The sequence below is a fragment of the Anopheles cruzii genome, chromosome 2 (assembly GCF_943734635.1).
Source record: "Anopheles cruzii chromosome 2, idAnoCruzAS_RS32_06, whole genome shotgun sequence".
NCBI lineage: Eukaryota > Metazoa > Arthropoda > Insecta > Diptera > Culicidae > Anopheles > Anopheles cruzii.
Genome location: NC_069144.1, coordinates 12,039,417 through 12,062,631, shown reverse-complemented (window position 1 = coordinate 12,062,631; position 23,215 = coordinate 12,039,417). Strand labels below are relative to the sequence as shown.

At 53.4% G+C, this 23,215-nt stretch overlaps 2 protein-coding genes across 5 annotated transcripts; one reads left to right on the top strand and one right to left on the bottom strand.

Moving 5' to 3' along the window:
- Positions 1 to 894: 894 nt before the first annotated feature.
- Positions 895 to 23,188, top strand: LOC128268864 (D-beta-hydroxybutyrate dehydrogenase, mitochondrial). 4 transcript variants are annotated; one of them, XM_053006143.1, is made up of 7 exons: positions 895 to 953; positions 2,063 to 2,411; positions 2,831 to 3,088; positions 20,792 to 20,995; positions 22,163 to 22,319; positions 22,378 to 22,736; positions 22,810 to 23,188. In XM_053006143.1, exons 2-7 carry the CDS (start codon positions 2,388 to 2,390, stop codon positions 22,966 to 22,968), a joined length of 1,161 nt encoding a protein of 386 aa, XP_052862103.1. In that variant the 5' UTR covers positions 895 to 953; positions 2,063 to 2,387; the 3' UTR covers positions 22,969 to 23,188. The 4 variants fall into 4 exon arrangements, with proteins under 4 accessions (XP_052862103.1, XP_052862106.1, XP_052862104.1 ...); XM_053006146.1 differs by having other exon boundaries at positions 910 to 1,005; XM_053006144.1 differs by having other exon boundaries at positions 910 to 1,015.
- On the bottom strand, positions 4,135 to 7,194 carry LOC128269189 (elongation of very long chain fatty acids protein 1). The gene is made up of 6 exons (XM_053006583.1): positions 6,994 to 7,194; positions 6,718 to 6,908; positions 5,707 to 5,787; positions 5,478 to 5,640; positions 4,500 to 4,636; positions 4,135 to 4,425 (listed from the first exon to the last, which is right to left on the bottom strand). Exons 1-6 carry the CDS (start codon positions 7,085 to 7,087, stop codon positions 4,135 to 4,137), a joined length of 957 nt encoding a protein of 318 aa, XP_052862543.1. The 5' UTR covers positions 7,088 to 7,194.
- Positions 23,189 to 23,215: the final 27 nt, after the last annotated feature.

The window sequence follows — 23,215 nt, the reverse complement described above, 5'->3', positions numbered from 1 at the left end:
AACCAAGGGCAAGGCCAACGGCCCAAACGAACGCTCCGGCCGAAATGCCCGTAACAAATGGTAATGTTTGCCCTATCCTTCGGTTAAAAATATGTTTTAATTAATTCAATACTGGCCTCCCATTTGACCGTGGATCGCGTGTTGCGGCTAAGTAACGCTTATTGCAATGGTGGTCGAGCAGAGCAGATTTTCGACGCCACCGAACAACATTCAAACCAACCGCATCGGAACATCGTGCGCTATTTTTGCCCTCCAAATGGAGAAGCGATAAAGTAGCACTGTTGGACGGCCCGAAATGGTCCAGGGGGCCGTTAAAATGCAACCGAACCGCGTCTTAAGCAGGGAGTCGCCGTCCTATGGCCGAGCAACGGGTGATATTAACAGCTGCCGTTGTGATACCATCAGTCCACGATCAGTTGGGAATTTTCATTTTTCAATAATAAACTGTTTGAACTAAATAAGAATTGTAACATAGTTTTGACTGTCCATCAAATGTTGATCAACGTCGAGGTGAACCACTTAAGCCGTCGCAACACTATAATTGGCGATTTTTGAAATCCAAGACTCGAGATCATCATCGATTCGGAATACTATGGACGATCCTCCATCTCGAGAGCGGACACGCTATGGAATACCGGGACCAAACCAACAGCAACTCGGCACCGGGTCGGCCAAGAGGTTTCCGCCCCGTTTTTTCTCCGCTTAAGGAGGAAAATGATCGGTAGACGACAAGTGGTGGTGGTTGTTTTAGCAAAAATAGCCTGTTTTGCGTACGCACCGCGCGTACGTCCATGTTGGCCCCATGATGGCAGCATCTGCATCTCGTACGTCACCGGAGAAGATAGGGGCCGTTTGGTTTCGGGTTGGCATCCAACCAACCGAACCGAGAGGCCGGCCGCCAGTCCGTAGCAAACCTCCGGTCGGTGAACACTCTGCCCGGCGCTGTATCTGAAGTGAATTTCCAAATACTGTTGACCACGCGTGGTAATTAGTGATCGACAAAAAGTGAGGAACGGTAAAAATATTCCCACCCAGCATCACAAGTGAACTTGTATCGATTGGTGGAAAATAGTGGAAAACTCAAACATTACATTAGTGACCGCGGCGCAATCGCGCAATGGAATGTTGGTCCGTTTGGTTATGCAATCACCGCGCGCACTCGAGTGCGATCGCGATTTACGCATCTCGAACTCTAGCGCGCGCGCCCCCCATCGGGCATGCGCAAACGGCGCAACGGGCCTGCAACCCATCTGCGTAATCCGTATTTGACACTTTATCGCCACGGTCGACCACCGTCATAGCACCGCGAAGAAACCGGCCACCTTTCGACAAGTTGTCTGACGGGGACACACAGAGAGCGAGAGAGGGCAAAAATAGTTCCGAACGGTCGAAGCGAAGAATCCGCATATCCGCTTTTCCAAACAAACACACTTTTCACGGTTCCCCATTTAACCTAAAAGCCGTGTGTCCAAGAGGGTGAGCGCGAGGTCGAGGTCGGAAAATGCGCGTTGCCGCCGCGTAATGCTGTTTACATCACCGATAACTCGCAATTCGGTACCAATTCCGTCAGCAGCCAAGGAGGACCATTAGATCCCGATGTGCGGGACTCTTCTTTGTGCGTTTCTCTTTTGCTTAGCGCTTGCTGTTGGTCGTTTGAAGGAAAGGTTTGATCTTTCTTTTTCTAGACCATGGAGATCGGAATTTCGAACCATAGAGGTCAAACGGTTGATATTCATTTGTTTATTAATAGCTTTGTGCAAGCCGAAATAATCGAATTTAAAATAATTTGATAACTTTGAAGCTATTCAATAACAACTCCAAATTCAGTAAAGACAAGTTAACAAGCTGAGTACCCAAAACAGTCAAATAGCAAACAAGGAGCGTCAAACATAGCAACCATTGGCTGGACCATATCTGCCTGACACTAGGTAAATTACTCTTTTTCAGATCAGCTTCTAGAGACAAAGTCGTTCCTCAAAGTGCTGCTTTAAAACATCGGAAAAGATTTAAGGCCAGATTTCCAAAACATTTTTCTACCAATTCTCGATTCTTCGCGTGGAAGTTCTCTCTAATTTCATACAGTGTGTACCGTGTGCCGTCTGTGTGAGTGGATTCAGGATTATTTGTGGGAATTCTGCAAAGCCCAACAAAGAACTTACCGTGCAATTGGTCTGGTCGCTGGCAACGGCCTTCAGAAAACTCACTGGCACTGTTTGCAAACGTAAAAGTTTCACCACCACCAACTTTCCGTAAGGAAGCCGTACTTCCGAGTAGTGGATCGAGCCGGAGAGCAAACGTTGCCGCGGCGGCCACAGATCTGTTGAAACATCAACGTCAGCACCACAACCACAACCGGAGCCACACAGTCCGAGGGTCCTTCCGTCAGGATGCAGTCGAACCAACCGAACAAGGTAAGGGGGTCCTGGTCCTGGACCATAATCAACTTGTCCGCTTTCTACGATCCTCCGTTCCGGTCTTTTTGCCGAGTCCCGAGAGAGAGAAACAGCGAGAGACAAAGTTGCACTGGCCGGCCGGCCGGGGCAAATGGAATGCCAATTCCCGGGGACACATGACACATTGGTCGGTCGAAGGTGTGCGAAGGAGCGGAAAACATCAATCAATTCGACAGAGAGACAGCTCTGCGAATGAATTGGCAGAAATATCGTTTTTCGTCAGGTCCCTTTTCGATGAATCGCGTCGCATAAAGCTGATTGATATTTTTTAGTTCCGTTGGTGTGGTTCGGTGTGCTTATGATTTTATGCTCTTCTTTTCCCCCGGTCCGATCCATCGCGTCATCACGGGATGATGTCAACCGTCGCCGTCCGGCAGCGCCGGGAGAGCCATACGCCCGCGGTCAAGCGCCGCATGTCCCGGCACGGCTCGGTCCTGATTGAAACGGCACCGCGGGAGCTACCGTGGGATCTGATCGATCGGCTGCTGGTCCCGATTATTTGCTGCCACGCGGCAGCAATTCTCATTTCCGGTGCGCTGAATCTGCTGCGAATTTCCCAGGTGTCCGCCTTCGTACTGTTCATCCTGTTCACCATCCTGACCGTCAGCGGGGCCCTGATCTACCACAGTCTCAAGGTAAGTGACGTAGCTCAACGAACCCGGTGCGTCATACGAAACCAGGGCACAAGGGCCCGGGCGCGCGATGAGTTGGCCGCGGCGCACTGTTGCATAAATCGCAAACTTTCTGTGCCGTCGCAGCTGTCGCACCCACACACACAAATTCGCGCCGAAACGTAGGACTTGCTGTTGGTCCTTACTTTCGCTGCGAGATTCTTTTGCTCTGGAAGTTTGATTGTGTTTATGTTTCTCCGTTTTGGCTCTTAATACCCGAGCTGGAAGATGTGCGCGCCCAGTAACAGTGTCACCGAGCGAAAAAAGGACGCAATTATGATCCAATCCTTGGAATCCGTGAACGCAAAACAGTGCAACAATTTCCAGCAAATCCGGTCGATGCGCTGCGAGGTCGATGAATGTTTGAAGACACACTTCACAACGATTGCATACCGTCAGGCGCCGCCAGAGACGGACCGCTTTCGTACAGCAATAATTTAAAGCATAATTTAAATCCCGCTTCCTCTTTCGGACGTGACGGATAGAAAAAAAAATGCTGTGCGGTGAATACCGTTTTACACTTCCATTTTAAATTAAATAACTTCTAGCACAAAAATATACACATTACACGCATCGTTTGTTTCTTTTACCTAGGTGTACAGATGATAAACAATACTTCGAATGCTCTTCTTCGTTTGTCGATCGATCGTGTGTGGAGCCTTTGCAGACAGCGCTTTGACAGTCAGTCACAGAGGGACAGAAAAAGAGAGAGAGTGATAGGGTGGAGAAAAGGTGTGTTTGTGAGGCGCTTCCATCGCCCGATCTCCATGGTTACGATCCGGGCGTATTGGCGTGCGGAAGGCGGCATCTGGGATTCCGGGAGGCGAGATGAGATCAAGAAAGACTGCAGACTGATCAGTGCGCGCTTCGGTTTACTCCGGGGTTTGCGATGTGACTGCTAGGACTGTGGATCAGAAGGAGCCCTCTGATAGCTGCCTCATGGGCGACCGTGGGCCCTATCCTAGCTTCCTGGCTCCGTTCCATCGGGTAGACCCTCCTACGGCGGCCTCCTATAGCACCTTCTTGTCGAGCGCACCCGTTTGCCCCGCTGGCTGTTGCTGTGCTGGTGCGGTTGAGTCCTTTGGTTTGCATTCCAACTGGTTGTTGTTCTCCTCGCCACCCTTCGTGACCGCGCCCTTGCCGCCCTTGTTGCGGATGTACGAGTGCACGTAGAACGAGCTGAACATGTAGATGAACAGGCCCGCGTTCAGCGATAGCAGGGCCGCGATCGACTTCGGGTAGGTGCAGCTCGGCTGGAACTGAACTTGGATGGTGTGGAAGAACACGATAATGAACTGGACCTTGGGGGAAAGAAGAACCGGATTAGCGGGTGGTTTCACGTGAAGTGAAAGTGGTTCCGGAATGCCACACTTACGATCTGCATCACGGTCAGGTAGCGCTTCCACCAGAGGTACTTTTGCACTTTCGGGCCCATCGCGGCCAGCATGTAGTACGCGTACATGCACACGTGGATGAACGAGTTGATGACGCCCAGCAGCGTGCCATGGCCTCCTGTTGATTGATTCGAAAAGCAAACGGAAACACAACCGGAAACCGTTAATCTCGGGGAGGCAGGGTTCTTGGCGGACCTTGAGCGGACTTTGATTAGAGTTGCTGCGTCAAAACAGTCCGTGTCCACTAATCACGCGCGCCCTCGTTTCAGCCCGAGAGTGTCCCGAGTGACTAATGAACGGTGCTAATGGACACAGCGCGCAGAATGTGTCGAACCGGACAACAAACCCGCGGTGTTGTGCTGGAAATTCCAGTTCCGCAGGTTCATCAACAGTCACCAGTGCAAGTTCGGACCTTTCTTTCGAAAGAGAAAACAATTGCATAAATATTATGCACAGTCCCCTGCCGCGAAGTGTGACGCACGGCACCGCGGCCATCGCCTTCTTTGGGAACAGTGTCGCAACCGGGCTCCGGAGGGCTTCCACTACATAACTTTGTGGTGGCCATTGTGCAAGCCGCACTGTTCTGGAAACTTTCTGTTTCCACTGTACTCTTCTTCGGCACTCGTTCGACAAAACAGTGTGCCTATTCATGTGCCTCTTGCGGTTCCCATGGAAACGGTCGGACTTTGCGTCCTTGAACATGAAATCTTCGTTTTCGACTCTCTAATGAGTCGGACCAAAATGCAAACACCACGCACACGCGCCGCGACGATAAAATTTTAATTAACATCACAATCAATGTCCGGCCAGACTATATCGAAAAGGCGTCGCGTCGAGCCGGTATCGGAGCCGGCCGGTCGGGCCTTGGGACGTCGGTGACCCTGCTCGTCGGGGTGATAATTGACACGGTGCACGACTGATGAAGATCAAGGATGGTCCACCACCAGCAGTTGGCTTACCTGCGAAATACTTGACGCCAATGAAGCCACAGATCGGCATCAGCGTGTGGTGATAGACGTGCAGGAACGAAACCTGGTTCTGTTTCTTCCGCAGTACAAAGAACACGGTATCGAGCAGCTCCACGACCTTGCACATGTAGTACATCCAAACGGCGCGCGCCATCTGCACGGAAGAAGCGGATTAGATTATCTCGCTCTCTCACTCTCTCGGTCGCTCTGGAATACTTACCCTCATGGCGACCGGGTTCGGACTGTAATCGACCGGCTGGCAGCGGTAGCTGTAGTGCTTTCTCCAGCCTCCTTCAATACCCTGTGGGAAGTAGAGAGCCATTAGAGAGTTCGGCGATAGTTCAACCTCCGAAACCGGGGGCCCCATAAGATCCCCCAATAAAGCTTTTTTCCAGTTCAATAATCGGATCAGTCCGGCCAACCATCATAACCCTCTCTCTGTCTCGCTCTACTCTACGCCGTGCGCCACCGAGTGCGCGCGGAAAGAGTCGGATATCGTAAAAGTGTCAATTATCCAGTGGCCGGGGTGCATTGCGTAACCCGGCCCGACCTTAACGATTGGTTAGTGTTGTGCCGGTGCTCACCGCATCCCTCTCGGCAGCGACTCAAGAGGCGCGCGTGGGAATCTGAGGCTCCGATAGGCCTGCGGGTGACGCAGCCTAGCCCGCTATTAAGTCCGCCCGATAGAGCTGTCAATAAAACAATGCTTAACAACCGTGCGCTCTCGAGTCAAGACAACTGTCAACAACTGTTGTTGTGCGCCGTAGTGGCAATTTTAAGTGCACCCAAGTAGAAAAGCGAACCCCAATAATCCCGCATCCCGCCGCAATGCCCAATGGGGTGACCGGCAGGGTGGTCAGGCAAAACAAAACGCATTTATTTTTTCCGCCGTTCCGCCATGCAGGCTTCACCGTGCCATGGAGATTAATCTAATTTATGCCCCTTTTACAACAACAACAACGGCCCAAATTTATTCCACAAACTCGTGTGCGCTTGGTAGTGTTCTTGGATCCCTCCACTTCCTGGTTCGTGCTCATAAAAGCGTGTGTTATCTGCTTCTTCCGGAGGTCTTTCTTGATCGCAGCGCCCAAGAGCGCAGCGCCCTGGGGCTTGTGTTTCGAAAACAAATCCCACACGATGGTGCTTACGTGATTAGTCTTCGATTCGAGTTCGATCGATCGCTCGCTCGCTCGTTTGGGGCGGTGGCTGGTTCGAGGCCTTCCGGACTTACCTCATAGACTAACACGATGCTGAGCAGCACCTGCACTGCGTTGTACACGATCATCACCGTTTCCAGCTTGAACGGTTTCCGTTTGGCCATGTACCGGGGGCCGGCGTACAGGCAGAAGTAGAGGTACGTCACCAGGACCATGATCAGCGGTGTGATCGACCCGGACAGGAACCATTCGGTGGTGCGCTCATCTAAACGGGAAACGGGGAGCAACGCCAATAGGGATCAGTATTAGGAAGACGATCACCGATCACACACAGGCACACCACCACGCACCTTGATTATCCACGAAGAACTTTGCCACGCGGCCCAACAGACTGGTGTCCGGGGTCGCGGACTCACTAATGCCGTCTGCACTCATTGCACTCATTGTATGGTTTGTGTGTGTTTTTTTTACGATGACTCTCGAGCCCCTCACTAAAGCACTAAGCACTGGCGCGCACACACACACACTTCCGGTGGAAGGAATCTGGCACACTGCTTGGCACTCTTGCGGAAAATCCTTAAATCTGCGAATAGAAACAGAACGGGAACGGTTTGTTAATAATGGAGCCGATCCCGACGATTTTCACACGACCAATCCGGTGGACGAATCAAACAAACACTTTGCGATGAGCACAACACCAACGATTGCCGAATGAAACAAGTTTTGCGCCGAGTTTTCGGTTGATTCTCTCGAATTCGAATTTTTCGAAACGAGCACCCCCCGCTCCCTCCCCAAAAACCGGATATCGGATCGGTATCCGAGCACACGGAGCTTCCTCACAGACCTCTTCGTCACAGGCGCGGGCACCAGGGTCGTCCGCGCTGCTGCTGTACCGTTTCGTGCGCGTGTCCGAATCGAACTGATCAGCGGTGGTTAGTTGCCCATCCCTCTAAGCTGCCATGGCTGCCGCGTAACGGATGCGGATCGTGTGGCACCCGAAAACTGACCGTACTACTGACAACCGGGCTGAACTTTGCTGCACCACCACCACCACCACCACCCGACTCGAACCGGACCAGACCGGAGGTCGAGCTCGAACACCCCACCCGACCGCACCCCACCGAAAGATTTTCGCGCGCTCGCGCTCTCTAATCGGCCGTCGTTGCCAAAACGAAAGACTCCGGTGGCGCCGCAAGCGACGAACTCGGTGATCTGGCGATACGACACGAAACTAAATATCGCCTAAATCGCATCGGCCCGTCGTCGTAGGATCCGTGTCGACGGTTGATCGGCTATCGAAGGGTCTCTCTCTCTCGCTCCCTCTCTCGTGCGCTCGCTCATGGTTAACAGGCTGCAAAATCCCTACCTCCACGCGGTTCGGTCCGGCTCGCGGCGCGACCCAAAAGAGGTCAAACTTCTTCGCGCCGGTCCCGGGTCAGTTCTTCTCGTCGGTCAGGGGTTCTTCTTCGACACGGCAAACCCCTCGTGCCCTTACATAAGGAGGACTCGCCGTAGCGAAACGGGAAAAACGAGCTGCGCGAGGGCGCCCAGCGCCGCGGCACCCGGTTTTTGAAGGTCGCGCCCACAGGTACTGCGCCCATCCCGTCAGAGGTCGTCTGGCAAACGATGGTCCCCGTGTCCGTGTGTGTGGCCGGGCGCGGGCGCGAGTCAAGTTTTGCTGTGGAAATGGAACCTTGGGTCACCCGGACGAGCTCAAGTCAGCTGACCAAGAAGTGCCCACAATCTGCAATCCCTTTCGGCGTGGAAACGGGGCGATTTCGACAGAAGACGCTGCAATTGATAAAGATATGCGGGGCCCGATTGTTCAACCAACGGTCGGCTGGCCGGCCACACAGCTGTGAACCACATTTCCAAACCGTTTCTCACTCTCACTCGCTGTGTCACGTTACATAAGGCAAGCGACCAAGCGCCCGGAAAGTTAGGAGATGCCATTCGTTAACTACTGGCCCCCTGTCTGGGTGTCGGTGTGTCACACCGATTCGTGTGTCGTGGTCCGTATAAAAATATTTCTAACGCAATAGAGAGAAAATAGAAGCCCACACGGACGGACAGGAGCGCCGGTTTGTGTAGATGACCCTTAAGAAGCTGAAGGTCTTCCTGTGTGTTTGTGTGTGGTGTGTGATGGGGAAATGTTGATTTACACAAAACACTCGGCGCACTGTCGTCGTCGTCGTCGCGTATGAATAATACGTCGGTCGGGCGTCGGTCTGCAACCCCCAAGGCCCCACCAAACGCCATCGTGCTGTCGCGTGCTAATGCTAAGCCTAGCGACAGGCCGGTCAATAACCCAGATTGACCCGTGTGCGCCGTACGATGCACGGTGAAGAAGTGCAACGCCTTGCAGCCGTGGCGATGCAAAGTTCAAATGTGCAACTCACTTTATTTATACTCGCCACCGTCACCGAGCCACCGATCCGATCCGATCGAACCCGCCGGAGTCTTTGACGTAGCACCTCTACAAAACAGCAAACCATTTATCTAAACCACGAAGCCGCACGGCGGGGTTCGTTTGCGAAACAAGTGTTTTGCGGGCGGAAAGGATTGCACCATTGCAGCCACGCCTTTCGAGTCCGAGTCCACTCTGAAAGCATCCTTCCTCGAAAACGGTTCTGATCGCTACCCGCCATTGAACAAAGTGCGCGCAATAAGCGGCCCCTCATTACACCCTCGGTTGGGCCAGCACGTGCGAGATTAGTTTCGGGCGGTGGTGTATCGCGATCGCCACCTTGTTACCTTGATCCTTCACGATCTCCCGGGCTGAGCTGACGTATCGGCGGTCCGGAATCTCGGGAATTACTTCATCTCGGATGGGCGCCGATCGGAACCAATCGGACCGGGTTTAAATTTTCCAATTTGCAGTTAGCGATTGGCGCACATAATAATCATATGTTTCGAGCTCATTAAAACTTCGGCCACGGCGTCGGGAGAAGGCGTCTCTCAAGCGGCAGGTCCGCCGGTGCTTTAAAAGTGTACCAATTTACATATTGCTGGCTGCATCATTAATCAAAACAAAGCCGTGGCCGCGATTATTCTTCCAATTCTCGGAACCGTCAAATACTAATTGTCAGTTTGACACACCTGACCGTCTGACAATGACAAGTTATTCGAAGCACAGACAAAAAAAAACAATCCTAATCCGGTGTGTATGTTCAGGGTCATCGGGTTGCACCTTGAGGGTTTGCGCACGCGCTGACGGAGTCGGCCACCGCAGACTGTAGGTCGGTCACAACATTTGGGAAACATGCACAAGGTCCAAACACACGACCAAAACACAACACGCAGCCTCTCAAGAAGAATGACACACGCGCGTGCGCCAAGTTGCGTGACTTCCGTCGTGTTGGCTGGGCTGGCCTGGGCTGGTGTTCCGCCTGCTTTGTTACATTCCTTCTAATCAGCGCCCAGTTCGCCCTGGGTGTTATCGAACCCCAGCCATGGGAGACATCTCGGAGCTGCGGTCTCGGCGCCCCTCGCGGCGAGCTTAATTAATGAGGCCTGTGGCCTGTGCGAAAGGTATTTCGGGCGCTACCAGCCCCATGAGAGACCTGTGCCGTGGCCACCTCAGCGCGTTCACATGTCACGCTGCGTAAGAGTTGAAGAGGTCGATCACACACCGGGTCGACCGTTCCAAGAAAGTGTGTGAGGCCACGAGAGATTAGGCCCGAAAAGCTCGCTCAATGTCTTCGGCGCATTCGACTGTCCGTTGCCAAATCATTGCCTGGCTTTGATCTACATTTTTTGACAATCCGTTGGTCAATCCCGCGCGCGTTAACGAAATTAACGCAACACCGGACCCTTCAATCGCGCGCCCGGACCACGATGAGGCAACGAGGCACCCTGCAACCGCAGACCGTGCTTATCGCGCACTAGTTAGTTTGGATTTAGTGCAAACTTGCATCAGATTGAAAGGGCCACCCCAGTTGGGCACTGGGAAAACACGCTCCATTTTGTGACACTTTTCCAAGGGTAAGTGGTGACACCCAAACTAGCGGAGTTGATGAAATTAAACGAGCCTTTGTTTAGCTTCACTACTCATTGGCCAATCCCCCTATATTACAAATCCGCGCCACGCCGTGGCATCGAATATTATGTTTCGGAAAGGGACGGAAGTGCGGTGATCGATGATCACGACCCTCGGTAGCCTTGGATCAACAACATTCTTATGCGGGCGCCTGCACCACCCTGTCACGGGCAGATGTCGCGGACCCATCGCGTCCGTCCGTCTCCCCGACACGGATTGCATTTCATCTCGCCTCTGTCGCCTTGATGCAGTGCGCGTGTGTTAATGTGGCCGCACTTTATGCACATACAGATTGCACCCTAAGCGCAGCGACTCCACCGACTTCGTCCTTCTCAGTTCACGTTAGATAATAAATATTTCCGCGGTCGATCGGCCGGCGCTCCGTTGACGTCACCGGCGCGTTGCTGCGTAATCTGCACGGAAGGGTTTCAAATTACCATCCTGCGCGCTTGGGCCGGTCTTATCACCGGTCACCGGCTTCGATCGTAGTAACTCGTAGCGGTTGAGGCCTGTCATTTGCATAGCATCATCGGAGGCTGCTACGATCGGAACCAGTGTATCAATCCCTATTAAAGGTAATGCCCAGCTACGCAGCCGCCCTTCTAGATTGTTCAATTTGACAGCGCGGATACTGAACCTCTGGTTCTCCGTTGTTTGGAACTTATTTATCACGAAGATCACGATCAAGATCACCATCCAGATCATGCGACGCGAGACCTCGAAGGACCTGAACCTGTGTTTCCCCAACTTTTTCCGCACAGAGAGATGGCCTTGTGGGCGAAAACCTTGCCCCAAGGTCGCCTCGGTACAATGTCGATGACGGGGTCTCATTGCAAGGCACGTCTCAATACGCGTGTGTACTTGATTTTGAAAATTGCTTTCGCCCTGGTGGCCAGCAGCAGTGCCTTCCTCAAGTCGAGTGAAAGACCGAGACCCCTGCCGGCCAATCCAATCAACCGATACCGATGCCGATGCCGGTGTTATGCTCTGCTTCGTGACGGACGCAACGAAACACGCTCGCAAGTCCAGAGACCTACTGGCTGGCGTTGCACCACCACTCGGTTGCGCTCGGCTAGAGTGACGTAACTGCCGCCGCCGTGGCCGCCGTGGTCGCTGCGGCCGCGAGTCTCGTTTTAGTCACAGTCACCGGGAGATAAACAACCCCGGCCCCAGAGAGACCTGCCAGCCCCATCTTGGGCATCACGCAAACAGCCCGCAAAGGGTGGCCGGAGTCGGTGTCGCGCGCACGGGCGCGTGGATTACGGAATTGAGGTCTCAGCGCGCCCGCAGAGTTGCGTCGACCACGACCGCTTTCGTACTCTCACTCTCATTTCACGCACTGTCTCTTTCGTCGTGCGCCGTCAAGCGGAATTCCACTGAAGATCACGGAGTATCTGGTGGGTTGAACTTTTGGGGCCGGCTGCTGCCGAGAGGCAAAATGTATGTAACTGGGCCTCTGGGACACACAATTACAGCATCCCTACCGGGCTCATTGTTTCGCCGAGCATACTTTCACACGCTCGCGATACGGGCTCTTACGGGGCCCGTAAACATCCGCAATGCAACCATCGTGGCGACCTTCGTCGCATCTCCGAAAATCTTCATGGTCAAGTCTAATTGAACGGTAAACAGAGCCAGGTAATGCCGCCCCAGAGAGTGTACTGCCCCGTGACACACACACACACGCACGAACGCACGGTGACCGCGATCGAAGGAAAGCGATCGCCGGGGCAGGGCAGCGAAAAACTGGTTTCCGGAATGGGCTGGAATTGAGCGAGAAATGGACACCGATCGCACCGCGAACCGGTTGACGGGTTTTCTTCTCCCTTCTCGGCTCCTCGGTGCGTATGCTAATTGGCCACGGACGAGGCCGAATTCAAGCACGTAGTCGGATGTTTGAGAAGTAATTCAGAACTCGGTCGATCGGGGATGCCGGCGAGAAGGATGTTTGACTAGCTGGCGGATAATAGATTATTATTAGAATTTGCTCCGCAACCGAGAGGGGGTGCCCACTCGGGGACTCGTAATTAATGAGCGACATATTATTCACCCCAAAAAGCCACCAAGTTCAGTTCACGGCCGTTCGCTTGGCGAGCTTGCAGAAGTCATTAGTTGCAGTCCAGTGGATCGCCGTCATCGTCGCCTGTCCGTCAGGCCGCTGGCGTAACTCAAGATGGTGGCTCTTCGATCAACCCCCCGGGTGCCATTTTAAAGTGCCTCTCGCCAACGTTGGGCAACTAAAATGGCCCCAATCGCGTTAAGCTGGTGCGTCTCGTTTGAATTGCAGATGCTAGATCGCTAATTGAGGTTCGCCACTATCAACGGAAGCTAATTGGGCCCCTTTCGTCGATAAACAAATCGCGGACGGACGAAATGAAATAAATATTTGGCCACGTCACAATCGATCGGCCACACAGAACACGCGCGGCAGACTAACTCAATCAATCCGCATGAGTTTGCAGCGTGAGCTGTCATGTTCTTCTTGGTGCGAAGTTTTGTGTTCCTCACGACACGCATGGGATGCCCCCGCATCAGAGGTTGTGGCATCATTTCCTAAGCGGCCCGTTTTGGGCAAAACAAACATTCCTTTCAGGCGAGAGATAGGTGGTAAAAAGTGGAAGAGTTTATTGCTACTCTCCGGTAGAGTGTGCCGAGTTTTTGTTGTTAACTTCTACGGCCTACTAAAGAAGGCCGAATGCTTGTTTACCGTTTGTAGTGTCACCTTCGAGCGTCAAAACAACGTAATATTTGAATAGTGCAAAACATCCCCGTAAAGCGATCCTCAGTCTCCATCTAATAACTAGCCTCGCGTGGAACCCCCAAGATCCAAGAAGATGTTGGAATTGGTCGTCAAAAATATGCAACATGCCCAGAACGGTACCGTATCTCAACCTCAAAATATGGGCTTATTTACAAGGCCCCAAAAAAAAAGGGTTGGTGGTCACCAACAACTTGCTGCTGTTTGTGCTGATTGTGTCACAGTTCTTTCACTGTCGGCCACTACTCGCATCGGACTTCCTGGTGCGACTGCATTTCCTGGGCTGCACTGCATTTTGAAGTCATTTTTATTCATTTCCGCCAACAACAAGTGGCACAAGTGGAATGTCGCGGCATCGCGATCCGCCGGCGGCAGGGTCAACCAGTTCCAGTACCACCGGAATGGACCCCGCGAGTCGTGCACGTGCTGCTTCAACTACTTGTTCAGCCACCCCAGCACCACCAGCAGCTGTTTTCAAAAAACGAAAACTTCCGCACGGCTTCTCCCGTGGTCCTCAGCTCCTTTCAAGTACTTTCATTTGTTTCTTTTACGACGACGATCGCCAGAAGACTTCTGCGGTGAAAGGGAGTTCGTTCGTTCGCAGAACCAAAGAACATTCTCGAACATCCGACGCTTCGCTTCCGATCTTCCGGGAAAGGACGCTGACCCACGAGAGTGCCCGGAGAAAACCCCAGAAGTTCAAGGCCAAGAATCACAGTCAGCAGAAGACTACTGTCAGGTTCTTGACCGCAGCCCCCTGATCTTATGACCCGCTCGATCAATGGGACTGCGGCACCCGTCAATTTATCGCAAAAGCACGATGATAACACCTTATCCTTCGGCGGTCCTTGATCGTGCTGTTTCCTATTTGCGTCACTCACGATGATCCGACGATGATCGTGTCGACATTCGGCGCCATTGTGTTGGGCCCTTTAAGATTGGCCTAGGCAAAAATGAGCCCCAATCACCGCTTGCCAATCGTGCGGTTTATCGAATTATTCGAACCACGAAGCGGTAAATCATATTTTTGCCATTTATGTTGCGGCGTCCTAAGCTAGCCTACACGCATACGCAAACCCGTGTCCGGCCCCGAACGGTGCCAGTCTGCGCAGGATTAATTAGTAATCCAGCAGCGCGAGAGAGATCGATCGAGTTGCTGTGTTGGCCAATAACGGCGCTCGGTTCGACGCAATATCGACGCAAATGCGGAATGATCCGTCCGGTGGAGGGCAAACATCGGCGCCATTCTGAACAAATTAGAGCACACAGTGGCACAGCGAACTAATTAAATCAGGACCAGCAAGCAAAGAACCAGTGAAGGGCGCCGAGTTGTTTCGTTCCTTCGTTCGCGAGGGCTTCAGGAAATCATTTTTCATTTTCGAACCCCCCCAAAAAGCTAATCTGCTTTGGGTGAGCTTTGGATCTTGTATAACAGCTCCCAGCAACCGCGCCTGGCCTGAATTTGGTGTCTCTCACACTGCTCGGAATGTCGCCGTTTGGTGATCATGGTTGCCAAATGTTTCGCTGACGATCACCCCGTCCCCGTTTCGGATGGGGCCGCTCTTCATCTCTTCATCTTTCTCCGGTTTGGTTTCGATAGGGCGATCGTCCCCAAAATGCGTTTTTTGTTCATTTAAATTGGAAATTCTAGCCCATCCGCGGCCAAAGCGCGTATTCGCGCTCACGACTCAGGCGGTAACGGTATCACGGGGTATCAATAAAACGAGTTTTCTATCGTCGATCGCCGTCGGGCCACTGGCATAAATTAGGAAGATCGCGAATATATTACACATTCGCGGTTCGTTGAATTCGGACACCCAAGGCCCCAAGGAGGCGATACGGGGGATGATATAACACGGGGCTGCAGCGCGATCTGCCGCACGCCATAAGGTCCCAATAAAAGCCCGGTTTGCCGAGCCAAAGCCGATGAACGGTTAACCTTCTTTCCAACTCGGTCGAACTCTCGGGGGCTCGGGCCAATTTGGCTCGAGCATCGTTCTCACCGGAAAGTTGCCTAATTTGATCGCGCCCGCCACACGTGGCAAGGTGATTTACACCGTGGCGACCGATCGCAGGTTGTTCACCCGATCGCCCTGCGAATCAAGCTCCCCTAGACCTCCCAGAGATCCGGGATCTGGTGCATGAGACAATTGGACAGAACCAAGGTTACCGAGGCCCTTTCGGACGGATGCAAATTACACTGGGTGGCTGGGTGGGTGGGTGCGATCATCACAATCACCACTGTGTAGGCCACTCTATAATCATTGTGGTGGCAGATTGTGTCATCGGCCACAGCGTGAAGATGGCCGGATCGTGTCGGATCGGAAAACGGACGGAAGTGCTGACACTCTTGGCGATCCAATGGAAAAACCCCTCCGTAAGTCTAATTACTATTTAACCAAAGATCAGGGTGTCGATCGCGGCTCGCGCTTTGCTCGGAAGATCCGTAATCGAAAAGCACCGTGACCAGTGTCCGTCCGTCCGATTCCGTTCGTTTTGATTGACTCATTGTAAGTGGGGCTTAATTGAGACTCTGTTTCTGCTGGAGATCCCCCTGCCTTGGAGGATTGATGACGCGATCACGCGCAGACAATATGATAAACTAATAAACTTAGGAAATGATCGTTCAAACACTTGAGGACCCTTCCTCGTGACGCAAATTACAATCCGTACACACCTTTGCTTCGCTGCACTACGACGGCACTCGGTTGCTGGAGTTCACAGCTTTCCTGGCAAACCTCGGTTCTGGAGGGTTCTGGAGGCAACCGCGAATTCACTGGGGTTGTCACTCAGGTGTCGGTGTCACACCTGCTGGCTGTTCGGTGTCCGTTCTGCTGAGCAGTCGTGCGCCAACTAACGCGCCCTCAGCGCGCGCACGCGCGATATTACAATAATGCGCCGCCCGTGCGATAACCCTCCGAGGGACGACAACATCGCTCGTCTCCGTTCGCGCCCGAGTCGCGCCCCGACCCCGAAGCTGTCTGAAGGTCGGGCACGGCACGGCACGGAACCCGCCCGCAAGGGTTCCGGGAAAATGAATCCTCTGGACTGGAGTGGCCTCGAACGGGCGAAAAGCATTCGTGTGCGGGGCGGCCTTTCTAAAACCGGGGCCTAGACCCCCGTTTCTGGATCTTGCCCTCCAGAGGTCCAGAATTGACCGATCAGAGTTGCGTCCCGGATCGGTTCGGGGCGTGCGTCAAGAGCGTTACACCGATCACACGGATGGGCCAGGATGAGCTTGCGCTTTTCTGCCGAGCTGGCCGAGTATCCCCGAAGGACCCCCTTCCCGTTTCCCGGCGTGCGTCCCGCGAGTTTATTCAAACAATCTTTCAATCCGAGATTCGAAGACGATATTCTGGCCATCAAGTGTCCGTCTGGCCCACTTGACCAAAGTCTCCCGCCGGCGAATCGATTGTGCGTGACGTCATTTGGCCAGACAATTTAAAAACCCCTTTCCGGTCCCACGGACAGAAAGTTTCGAACTCGCTGCAAAAATCGCCTAACGGTATGCAATCCGCCGAACACAACAAATTCAAATGACGGCGGACCGAAATGGACCGTTTGAATGTCCCCAAAAACCGGGCCGGGCCACTAATTTCGGATGTTTATAATGACACACTTACGCACGCACACAGCCCTCCTGCCCACACTGACACACACACACACACAGTTTAATGTTCACCGCACAATGCGCGGTCCCTAATGGTCCGTGCTGTGCGCCCGAGCGTCATAACGACGATAAGTCGTGCCCGTTCCCCGGCGTCGTCAGTGCGTCAATCCCGTCCCGTCGACCCGAGGGCCGCCCCGAGGGTATCTTGTTTCCATTATCGTCGGCCAGTGGCGAACAAAAAACCGGGCCAGACTAGCTGCCGGCTACACCCCGTCCCGACAAAAATCGAAGTACGTCGCGGACACGGCCACGGCATCTCGTGTGGGCGTCTGAGCTGTGGAGAATGAATGAATGAATGGCGCAACTTTCGGCAGGAGCTGGGACGACGGCGGTGTGGAGCTGGCGGAACGATGGACCGATAACTTCTCCGTCGAATGGTGTTGTTGTGACTTTCGTCCCTTCCGCGATTAGTGCGACCGGAGAGACCCGGTCCCGACTCGCCGAGAACCGGACCGACCCGCCGCGAGGCTCGCTTTCGTAAAACAATATTTAGAAACTTAAATTAATAAAGGGCTCCGCGACGAAGTGCGTCGTGCCGTATCCTTGGGTCGTCCTTCGAGCGCGCTCCATTCGCGGCCGTCCGAATCTCGATGTTTTCCTCCGCCGTCCGCATAGTATCGCTGTGGCTTCTTCTCGTTGTCGTCGCAGGAGACTATCCGGAGACACGTCGCCACCGGCCGCCGCCGCCCCCTGTCACCGCCCGATGAGTCACCCATTGGTACGCAGGCGCGCCTGTGCCCGCGCAAAATTCATTCATTCAGTTTTCGGCGGGGTCGGACCACCGGTCGGTTCCCTTCTCATCCACCGTTGGCCAAAAATCGAAAATCGTGACGCCAGCCCGAACGTGGTCGGTCAAATGTCAAATGCCCGTGCCCGGTAGTGGCACCCAGTTGCGGAGGAGGCCTTGAGAGCCCTCGCCGAAAGGATTCCGTCGCTCCGGGGGATCCGGGGGTCTTGTTCGAGTTCGACGACAAGGCTCGACCGACGACGAGGCTCGATGTAGCGAAATTATCAAATTGTGGAGATTTAGACGTTTATGCCGGCGCCGTGGCCACATCCACATCCTTCTCGGGAGCGCCACGGAGCGCATCAATTCTAGTGATTTCGAAGCGCGTGGGACGAAAGTTTTTCCTCCGCCGCCCCGCCGGCTGCTGCCAAGGCCCATTGGGACTTGGTGCCCTCCCCTGGGCCGAAAAGCGCCAGAATTTATCGAATCATTTCGTGCGTGCGTGTGTGTGTGTGTGTGGGGGCTGTCTCAGAATCTGCATCTCGGTAGCGACGACGACGATGGCGGCGGCTGAGTGTTAACACACTCTACTCTCGATTTCATCATGTCCTCTATTCCCATTCCGGGCATTAATTTCGTCAAAACCATTTCCACCAGCCAGCCCTAGCCCAGGCCAGGGCTAGGGCCAGTCGATTGCAATTTCCGTTTTGCTTCGCCCACTCCGACTCCGGCTCCGGGTCGTTCTTGGCAGCGCTTCAATTTCGCTCCTCGGTGGCGTCTCGGTTGAGTGAATTATGCGCCCACTGTTCTCGCTGTTCTCCTGCCGCCGCCGCCACCGTCGGCCATTATCAAGGTTACGGAACATTGTGCCCATGATAATCACAATAAATTATCCCTCTGGTGCGCTGCCGTCGCTGTCAATTGGGTTTGCACCGTGTTTGCGCCACTCACGAACCTTCTTTGCATCTTGGCGACCCTTCTGGAATGCTTTTCCGACCGGGATGACGGGGTGACCTTTCTTCGTCCCGGTCTGGAACCCGAACCCTGGATGCCCAATAAGTCACCCCAAGGAATCTCGTAGCTCCGCAGACCACCGCCAAATGGCCTGGCCGCAAAGGTGGCCTCCGATGCAACTCCGGGCCTCTATAAATAAGCGCGCGTGGGTTTCCCTCTTACCCACGCACGCAAAGCGGTGCTCTGGAAATTTGATCTGGTCACCCTTAATGTCGGTCAGATCGTTCGGAGAGTTTCCAAAATATCTTAACACGTAATTGATTGAGCCCCTTAATGGGTTGGCGCCGCCAGGCGGGCCAGGCTCGGGGTTTTTTGTGGTCGAGCAATGACGCTCCGTTTAGCGCCTGACGCAAAAACAGTCGTGGGATTCAGGAAGGTTACTCAAAGGCCGTGGCAAAATTTGAAATGTTTGGTATCTATGGCAACAGTCAAGATAAGATAATTTTCAATTACTGTTTTACATGTTTTCAAATGTTCCAAAGTGGCAGGTTTGTCAGCACGAACTTTTAAACCACATATCTTCTAAGTCCATACATTTATGTAATAAACAAATGGTGGGCTCCCTTCAAAATAAAAAAAAAAACTGGGCCTTTTGACGCCGCCAACCCATACAGTCACCTTTTCTGGATATAACGGACTCTCTTCAATCGATTGCTTCAATCTGTTGCTAAGCGATTCATTTTCTAAAATGGCAGACATTCAACTAAAAGCTTGACAATCGGGCTGACAGATGCATTCGAAAACTGTAAAGTGCCAGTCGTGTGATTTCGAAACTACAAAATGAATAACCCTTTTTATATGGTCTCTAAGGCAACCCAGCAACCTTTGACTCGATATGACGCTTCACGTCAATCACTCACCTTTAAGAAAATGTATTATTCAAATGAATTGAATTTAACATAAAAAAGTTTCCTTTTTGAATTAAAACATCGCTTTATGATAATTAACCAGCAAATTGTAATTAATAAACCAAACTTGCTGACGACTGAGTTCCCACCGCGGGGGCAATGGTAACTGAGATGCTTTCCCGAAAAATGATTCCACGCTGAAGTCGATAATTTTCAGCCACTCACAGCAGCATGCTTATCGTAAATTGCAAATGATCAGTAAATCAGATGCTAATTGAAAACCCCGAATTGAAATTACACCCCCAAAGAACGCACTGACACACTGACGGCCAGTGTGAATTTTACGAGTTTCCCACCGGCGGCATCGGTGGTATCGGAACCCCGGGATCGGTAGATAAAATGTAGATCATGCGCTCGGCGAGTAATGAAACTCACGTTTAACAACCTCACAAAGAACTCAGGCCACAGGCGAGCGGGTTCCGGGAACGTGCACTTTAACAACACCACCCACCGACCGCGTATTGGCGCGTATTTCGGTTCGGTTTTTACTCCGAGGGAAATTCGAGAAGCCTAAGGACGCACACCGTGTAGATTAGCCGGTGAAAGTCAACCAAGAGGTGACTAAAGGCAAACGAGCCTGTGACCTGAATAACGCTCCACGCTCGATGAAGAAACTGATATGCCACGACGAACACGACGACGACGACGCCAGGACACGGGCGCCAGGATGTGCAGTGTGACAGGACGCCTCTAGACACTTTCACTTTAATTACGGGCGGTGGCTTTCACTTTCGCACCTCGCGCGCGCGTCACAGCTCGAGGCACTCAATTTAAAGCCCCACGACGGCGGCGGCCACCGGGAAATCGGATGCCACCGGGAAAAGAAACGTCGTCCTCCTCGTCGTCGAGGTGGTGGAAATTAATTACGTAGAAATATCTTCAAAGTTTTGGTGGCCCGTCCCAGGAAGGGAAAGGAGGCCTTTAGAGATAGTCCTGCGCGATAGGACCTTCTGGTTTGGTCCCTCATTCTAGTGACTGAACCCTGAATCTGCAATGTCTAACGCCCGATGTGCTACGATTGTCCGATTGCAGATTTCGCCCCTGGGAAAGGCGGTCCTGATTACTGGCTGCGAATCGCCGCTCGCCCGTTCCCTGGCCAAGCGCCTCGATGACCTTGGGTTCACCGTGTTTGCGGCCTTCAAGCAGCTGCAGGACAGCGACGACGCAACGATGCTGAAGGCCGTCTCGTCCGGCCGCCTCAGGCTGCTCCAGCTGAACGTCACCAGCGAGGTGGAGGTAAGTGCTCGGGCACCAATTTGAATATGATAATGAGGGCGCCGGATGCGCCGTAGTTCCGAAGCCGTGTATAGCCAGTGGCCATCAAGTGGCTGCCCAAAAACACCAGAATCCCTCTTTCCGGTGGCTGCCTGCACTTGACTTTGATTTGAATATAACGCCGGAGCCGGAGCATCCGTTGGCGTTGCAGATCCGACGTTTGTTAGATTTTTAAAGCAATTTCCAAGGCGAGCACCCTGTCCCGAAGTTATCAACAATCGATCCGGGCCGCAAATTCGACACGCACTCGAAGGCCGGGACTCATAAAATATTAATTGGTCCCGTGATTGCGACAGGAATCGGTTCACTCTCGGTCCGCCTGAGCTGCCCACTGTTTTCTTGGGGAGCGCCACTGTGCGATCATTGTTGACCCAGATCCCGGGTCCTGGCTCCAGGATTCTCCAGGAGCAGCTCCCACGTCCCCATAAAACAGCCAAGCCCCGGACTTGGCGTCCGGGCGCCCGGGCCATTTTTCAATTTCCCATAAACCGATAGGCGCTCCCCGTTCCCCGTTCCCTGGCTCTCGCTAACGACCGGATCGAAGGGGGGATCCCGCCCCGCACTAGATTGTTGCGTAGGTGCGAATGGCTTTATGTTCGAGCGATTTGCAGCGTTAGGGTTCCCAATTATGTGATGATATATCCGCTACCCCGGGGGCCAGCGGAAGCCACCGAAAGATTGCGTTGCGCAAAACAGGACGTCCCACGCACCGGACCGCCGGATGACCGGAGCTACGGCGACGCCCAAACTGCCCGGATGGACCCCGTTTTTCTGACGTGGCCCAATCGAGGCCACCGGAGTACCGATAAAAAGAACGCGCCAAGGAGGAGTTGGTATCGTTTAATCATCCTTCTTCTTCTAAAACGTGGCATTAAATGCCTGTGGACCCCGCCGGTGGCCGGTGTTTAGAACCCGAGGAACCCGAGGAATGTGCTCTCTCTCTCTGTCGGGTTCTCGGATCCAGGGCACTACACATAATAAATGATAGGAGCAGCGGATGGTCGGATTTGGAGAATCCGTATATTTAGCTCCAAGAGTTTGATGGATTCCGATGAAAGAAGGATTCCATTGCGTTGCCACACTTCATTATGTCCCGTGGGCCCGGACCCGGGAACTCCTTCTCCGCAGATGTTGGAGGCATCGCTCTTCGTGACCGAAAACCTGCCGACGGACGGTGAACCGGGCCTGTGGGCGCTGATCCACTGCGACCTGTGGTGTGCCCTCGGCGAACTGGAGTGGGTTCCGTTTCCGGTGATGCGCAAATCGTTCGACATCAACGTGCTCGGTACGTGGCCCAAGGTGGCGGGGATGGAATGGCCACTAATGTCCACTCTCGCGTGCAGGTGCCTCCCGATTGACGCAGGTGATGTTGCCGCTGATTCGCCGCACCAACGGGCGGGTAGTGTTCCTGTCGTCCGCGCTGGCCCACCTTCCGTCACCGGTACGCGGAGTCCAGTGTGCCACGCAGGCTGCCATCGAGGGCCTCGCGTCGTGCCTGCGCCACGAGCTGAAGCCGCGCAACGTCGGTGTGTCGATCATCTGCGCCAGTGAATTCGCGGCCGGAAACGCGTGGCTCGACGACAAGGATATGCGCGAGCAGGCCAAGGAGATGTGGGCATCGCTGAGCGAGGAACAGAAGGAGACGTACGGCGAGGACTACTTCGAGCAGGCGATCCGCTCACTGGAACCGTACTACCGTGGGGTAAGTGCGAGCAACTGGCTCCGGTCAGCTGAGTCAGGGTGATGGTTGAAATTTTGCGATCTTCGCACCACAGGATGGGGACTTCCACTCAACGATCCGTGCCATGACCGATGCCATCACGCGCACCTTCCCGATGTTCCGCTACACGCCGCTGACACGCTACGAAAAGCTAAAAACCATCATCGCCGAACACCTTCCGAATCCGCTGTACGAAATGCTGTACAAAGCCTAAGAAGGACCCCGGAAGGACCGAGTCGCGAGTAGACGTGACACGTAGGCGCCCTAGTAGCCGCTGTAACAAGATGGGAGGAGCTTTTGCTTTGTGTTTCGTTCGTGACCTTTCGTAGCCGTGTTTAGAGAATAGAATACGTTTTAGAACAGGTTTTGTGTATCTTTGTGCCATTTCGACCCTGTTCCTGTGTCGAACGAGTCTCTTGTGTTTGCAATAAAATGTGTTTTAGTATTAAAAACCAAATACC